The 6,198-nt window shown below is 30.5% G+C and overlaps 1 protein-coding gene across 3 annotated transcripts; it reads left to right on the top strand.

Annotated features, from left to right (window-relative positions):
• The first annotated feature begins 1,875 nt into the window (after window positions 1-1,875).
• Window positions 1,876-5,896, top strand: RD22 (BURP domain protein RD22). 3 transcript variants are annotated; one of them, XM_014776117.3, is made up of 3 exons: window positions 1,876-1,995; window positions 2,483-2,588; window positions 4,670-5,738. In XM_014776117.3, exons 2-3 carry the CDS (start codon window positions 2,555-2,557, stop codon window positions 5,554-5,556), a joined length of 921 nt encoding a protein of 306 aa, XP_014631603.1. In that variant the 5' UTR covers window positions 1,876-1,995; window positions 2,483-2,554; the 3' UTR covers window positions 5,557-5,738. The 3 variants fall into 3 exon arrangements, with proteins under 3 accessions (XP_014631603.1, NP_001235949.2, XP_014631602.1); NM_001249020.2 differs by having other exon boundaries at window positions 1,898-2,029; window positions 4,670-5,896; XM_014776116.3 differs by lacking the exons at window positions 1,876-1,995; window positions 2,483-2,588 and adding an exon at window positions 2,743-3,286.
• Window positions 5,897-6,198: the final 302 nt, after the last annotated feature.

Raw genomic sequence — 6,198 nt, 5'->3', positions numbered from 1 at the left:
ACGTCAAATAATAATAATTGTAAGGTATATATATATATATATATATATATATATATACTCATTATACTTTGGAGGTTAATTTCAATTTTTGCAAGTACCCTACCATTATGTGTAAAACCAATCATCTCCAAATTTAATGTCAAAAAATGCATAGTAAAATATGCATGGACATTATACCCACCCCAAAAAGAACATAGATCTAACTTCTAAATATCGCTAGTCAAGCCTATTCAAGGTGGAATACCTTTTATTTGCTAATAAAAAGTGAATAAACTAGTTCCTCTTAGTCAACCATGGAGAAAAAGGGGAGAAGAAACTTTTGACAGAAATAATCGTTGGTATCAAATTATGGAGTTGAAGTTTGCTTTAACACTTCAAATTTAGTATTACAAAAATGTTGCCCCCAAAATTACATTTGCTATCTTAGTATATTTCTTAACCAACTCAAACGAATGATGAAGTAAGGGTAGATCAAAGTTGACAGCCGATGTCAATGTGTCTTAGTCATCTTGTCATATATACTGTGTCGTATACTGAACATGGTAAAAGAAAGAAAATGTTTCGTTCATATCAACAAGACAACACATATATACCAATATTAATTAGCAGGTGGTTGATTAGCCCTTATCAAATATATGACCGTATCAAGTTATTGGTTTTTCTGTAGCCACGTCCGTCACTCCATGTCCACAGAAACTTGACCTTAATTAGAGGACAAGCACTCCATTGTTTTATATAAAGAGAGAAAGAATCAATTTATAGAGAGTAACTCTTTAATGAAATCTAATTAATAAAATTAATGATTTATTATAATCATTAGATTTAAAAAATATAAATAATGAAAAAGAAAAGTAACTCTTAATAGAAGGTGATTATTTTTCTTGTATAATTTATTTTATATTTAATAATCAATCAATTATTACTTATGTTAATCGTTGTTAGTTTTTGAAAAAAATTGTTCATGATTTTTATAGTTACAAAAATCTTACCTTTTATTTCTTACATTTAAAAATAATCTATTTTAATCCATTTACAAATACTTTCAAGTTTGTTTTGGTCTTGGAGATTCGAGTAAAAGCCTAAAAGGATACAGTACTACATAGCGGAAAAGAAGAAAGCCACACTCTGAGCGAAATTAAATCATGACACACAACACCCGGTCACCCGGTCACCCGGTACCGCTAATAAATTTTAGTAGTTGTTTGTTATCTGGTCCATTTCGATTGGGTGAATCAAAACAACGATATATTTCAGTTGACCTCCAATGATACGTGTCACTCGTCATCAATCGATCAATGTCCAATTATAAATCAAGATCAACGTTGCCTGATTTGATTAAATAATTCATGAATAATTTTATTGAGAGACAAAATCTAAAATTAGAGATTAAATAAGAGATTAAATTTACAATTTTACTTATAAAAAAATGTAAAGTTCATTTAATAATCAAGATAAAAAAATATGAGATAGTAAAGTAAGAGTAGAAAAGAAGATTAGCATAATAAATTCCCTAAATATTTATGGATCCTTAAAATTTTAATAAATATTAACTTTCTGATTATTCCTAAAAAACATATTTTATTTTTAATTTTAACTTGTGTCGTAATCATAGCATAATTAAAAAAAAAAAAACATTTGTAAATAGTCTCGTCGCCTACTACCCATTCTCAGGTACCCACGTTCTCAATATCACTAACTTAAGTTCATTATCTCTACCTACTTATTTAAAGACACTACATCAGTGAACCCAGGGCAGTTGAGGTATTTAATTAAAATGTATGATAATATTGGTGGTAAGTTAACGTTTAACTGTTTAAGGAACAGATTCTAGAATTTCTTAATTAAGTGTAACTGTATATTCGGCATATAAATATGCCATGAGGGCAAGCCTCTCCGAGTACATCTTAATTTCTCCCTAGCTTTGCTTATAGTTCCTGTATTAATTTTTCTCTCCCTGAGATTACCAAGCTCTGCAACTTTGCTTCTCAACATGGAGTATCGTCTCCTACCCATTTTTACTTTACTCAATGTTAGCTTCAGCATCCAAACAACTGTAGCATGCATGCTTATTAATACTTTATTTAAAGTTATGGTTTCCTTTTAATATAAAAGCTCGATTTCTATTTAGAACGGGAATTTTCTTACTATAGCCACAAGAGTTATAATATATGGGATTTATTTTTTATAAGTGGTAAAGCATTTTCTGGTATTAATTAATTTTATCACACACACACACACACACACACATATATATATATATATATATATATATATATATATATATATAATATGATCAATTACGACAAATTAATATTTAGCACTGTATCTTATATATATATATATATATATATATATATATATATTAAGAGACTGTATCACATATTATTATCATGAAAAGAATAAGGCCAGGTGCTGCATAATCTGTTTGGAATGTATTAAATGTTTAATTACGAGATGTTTTTGTATTTGACTTGACTTGCAGCTTGCACTGGTGGCAATCCATGCTGCTTTACCTCCTGAAGTTTACTGGAAGTCGGTGCTTCCTACTACGCCAATGCCAAAAGCCATCACTGATATCCTTTACCCCGGTCAGTGCACCATAGTATAAATTTTAAACTAAGGTCGATCATATGCAATGTTACACATACAATATTTGAAAAATAAATTAGAGAATCTTGATAAGAAATTAATACTCAAGGAACCACTTTAATTATTTGAAAATGAAAATAATACTTTTTATGTTATCAATATATTACTATTTTTTAATGCTTCCGATTTTTAAATTTATTAATAAGTGCTATTATCATAGTGAATTTTTTCTATTAAGCATATACACTAGTATATAATAAGTGTAGCTCAATTAATAACAAACGTTGAAGTTGTCAAAAATGATCTAGTAAAACATGATCTAGGTTTGATTTTTATAAAATATATTCTTGGAAAAAATTAAAAAAAAATATATAAAATATTTAGTCATATAGCCGACTTAAAGAGCTCGAACTTACAGAAATATATTAAAATTTTAGCATGGAAAACCTAACGTCTACTAATTAATTAATTAATGACGGTGGTGAAAAAAAACTATTTTTGTATATAGTTACTGGTAGTAGCCTTTTTCTATTATAACTTTCTCTTATAGCTATTAGATCCCGAATATTAATTGTAATTCTGGTTAGTTACATGCATATAAAAACCCCATGCATGCATAATCGTATGTGTTGAATGACAGTTTCCATTCTCGAATTGGATATCTCGATCTGCAGTCTGCACGATCTCTCTCTTCGAGGTCCGTGTTTATATTCTTTTAAGAAAGAAAAATGTTTATGTAAAAAAAATAGAAAAATGTGAACATATGTTGATTATGTTCTTTTTGATTAATCAAGAGTGTAATTGAATTTGAATATTTTGACTATAAGTCTCAAATATAAATTTTGTAGGTAAAAATTATAATTAAAAAGAGAAATTTTACTAAAACTTATTAGTTGTATTTTTAACCGACAAAAAGATTAGTCGTTGAACAAACTATGATACTATATAATTATAATATGATAACTATTTTTTTTTTAAATGAGTCGTACTTATAGTTCTCGCTTATATTTAAATGAGTCTTACTTTTAATTTTTAAATTTCGAACAAATTTTGATTAATAGTAGAAAATATATTAGGATGAGTATATGCTATTGTTAAATCTCTTATATAGGAAAATATTATACATATATCCTTTTTTCTTTTTCTTTTTTTATCTTTCTCTTGGTTTTTTTTTTATTGTATCATTTGTCACATCTATCTATTTATCTTTTTTATTAATTTTTTAAAAAATTTAGACAATTGAACATTAATTGTATAAAATGTTTTTTAATCGATCTTTTTAACATATAAAAAATTAAAACTTCAAATGTATTTTTACTATTATATATATATAAGATATAATATATATGTATTATAATTTTTTAAGAGGCATGTATCAGAGTTGCTTCTTTAGAAAAAAAGAAATTACCTTAAAAGGATAATTTAGACAAATATATAAAAAAAGTAAAAAGTTGCTTATTTTATTAAAAAATATTTTTTTTATAAAAACAATCTTAAGTAAACAAGCCCAATAGTAAAATATTATATATATTTAACGAAAAGTTAACAAATTTTGACAGAAAATTAAAAACTGGAGAAAAGTATTAGACACTCTAATGTATCAGGGAGTGAAGTGCAAATAATGTAAGAGAAATAACAATGTAATATTTGTATATCTCTATGGAGAGGAGTGTAATTTTCCGTATATTAATGGTAAAAAAAATGTTTTAAAGTATTTAAAATATATATTTGTTATTGTAACTCTCCTCTCAACTTGCATGTTTGTCCCACCGGCACGACTTATATGTACAACTTCACTATCTTCACATGAACAGCTAAATCGACACATTAATAATCGGACCTAGTCACCATGCTCTCATTTTCAAATGTGCAATAATATAGTATTGTGAAAAAGAAAGGTACAGTCATACATGACGTCTTTAGTAGGGGATAAAAAAAATAAACGGTGAATGAAGATATTTAAAAACTAGTTGTGTATACACGAAAGTAACAGGGCATTATTATGACTCGTTGCAGATAGAATATCTAGTTTGGCTTATGATGAAGATAAGCTAAGTTAATTTATAATTTTAATTTGCAGATTGGGTGGAAGAGAAAAGTACCTCAGTGAATGTTGGAGGCAAGGGCGTAAACGTGCATGCAGGAAAAGGAGGAGGTGGCACCAATGTCAACGTTGGTGGAAAAGGATCAGGCGGAGGCGTGAACGTGCATGCAGGTCACAAGGGAAAGCCAGTGCATGTTTCTGTTGGCTCAAAGTCTCCATTCAATTACATCTACGCTTCAACGGAGACTCAATTACACGATGACCCCAACGTCGCACTCTTCTTCTTGGAAAAGGACTTGCATCCCGGAACAAAGTTGAACTTGCACTTCACCACCAGTTCCAATATTCAAGCCACATTCTTGCCACGCCAAGTTGCGGATTCTATACCCTTTTCATCCAGCAAGGTGGAGGTTGTATTCAACAAGTTTTCCGTAAAACCCGGGTCAGAGGAGGCCCAGATCATGAAGAATACTCTCAGTGAGTGTGAAGAGGGTGGCATCAAAGGAGAGGAAAAGTACTGTGCCACTTCGCTTGAATCCATGATTGATTTCAGCACTTCCAAGCTTGGAAAAAATGTTGAGGTTGTGTCCACGGAAGTAGTGGAGGACAAGGAAACGGGATTGCAGAAATACACCGTAGCACCGGGAGTGAACAAGTTATCAGGGGACAAGGCTGTTGTGTGCCACAAGCAGAACTACCCTTATGCTGTTTTTTACTGTCACAAAACTGAGACCACAAGAGCTTACTCTGTGCCTTTGGAGGGTGCTAATGGGGTTAGGGTTAAAGCGGTAGCAGTGTGCCACACTCACACGTCGGAATGGAACCCTAAACATTTGGCCTTTCAAGTGCTCAAAGTTAAGCCAGGAACCGTTCCTGTCTGCCACTTCCTACCTGAGGATCATGTTGTTTGGGTTCCCAAGTAGATTTGCTTTAATTTCAAGTCCTTCTTTCCTGTTCTTGAATAACTTAGCTTCAGTAGCACTACAGAACTCTATATATATGCATGTATTTGCACTGTGTAGTTCTCTAGATATTAATAATTTTTTGCTGTTTATTTAGATGCTATGCGTGGCTTCTTATGTATAAACTATGATGCATTATATGACTTATTGTGTGTTTGAATAGTAAATCGTTGTAGATAGTACGTAATGCGGCGTCCTCGTTCTCTTATTTTGATGAGAGAAATTGTTGTTATGTTAATCACGTTATGTGTTCAAATTTGCCGTGATTATATATATATTTGCTCTGGATCCCGGATACCACACATCGACCTGTTGAAATCCCGGGTGAAGAATTTTGTTATTGTGGTGGTGAAGGAAACCTACTTGAAGTTTCATACATGAAAATTTGTAGATTATCTTTCCAATCAAAATGGCTTAAATTTTACAATAAACAGATGCCTAAATCATAAGAATTAAGTGGCATGTTAAACCTATGTCGCAGAAAACAGATTTCTCTAACCCAGAAACTTGACCAAGTTTATTCTCTTTTGTTCTTGATCAAAATTAAACAATTTTTTAATGTGCTTCCATAATAGAGACAACCCGAATCTCTCAACCAATTGT

The sequence above is a fragment of the Glycine max genome, chromosome 6, assembly GCF_000004515.6.
Source record: "Glycine max cultivar Williams 82 chromosome 6, Glycine_max_v4.0, whole genome shotgun sequence".
NCBI classification, from domain to species: Eukaryota; Viridiplantae; Streptophyta; class Magnoliopsida; order Fabales; family Fabaceae; genus Glycine; species Glycine max.
This window is presented reverse-complemented; position numbering and strand designations above follow the sequence as displayed.

What these genes read in the sequence shown, in the direction of transcription:
- RD22 (NM_001249020.2), top strand. Translation starts at nt 1,991, where the DNA reads ATGGAGTATCGTCTCCTACCCATTTTTACTTTACTCAAT. An exon ending in CCATTTTTACTTTACTCAAT is followed by an intron (nt 2,030 to 2,482) that starts GTTAGCTTCAGC and finishes CTTGACTTGCAG; the next exon opens with CTTGCACTGGTGGCAATCCA. An exon ending in CACTGATATCCTTTACCCCG is followed by an intron (nt 2,589 to 4,669) that starts GTCAGTGCACCA and finishes TTTAATTTGCAG; the next exon opens with ATTGGGTGGAAGAGAAAAGT.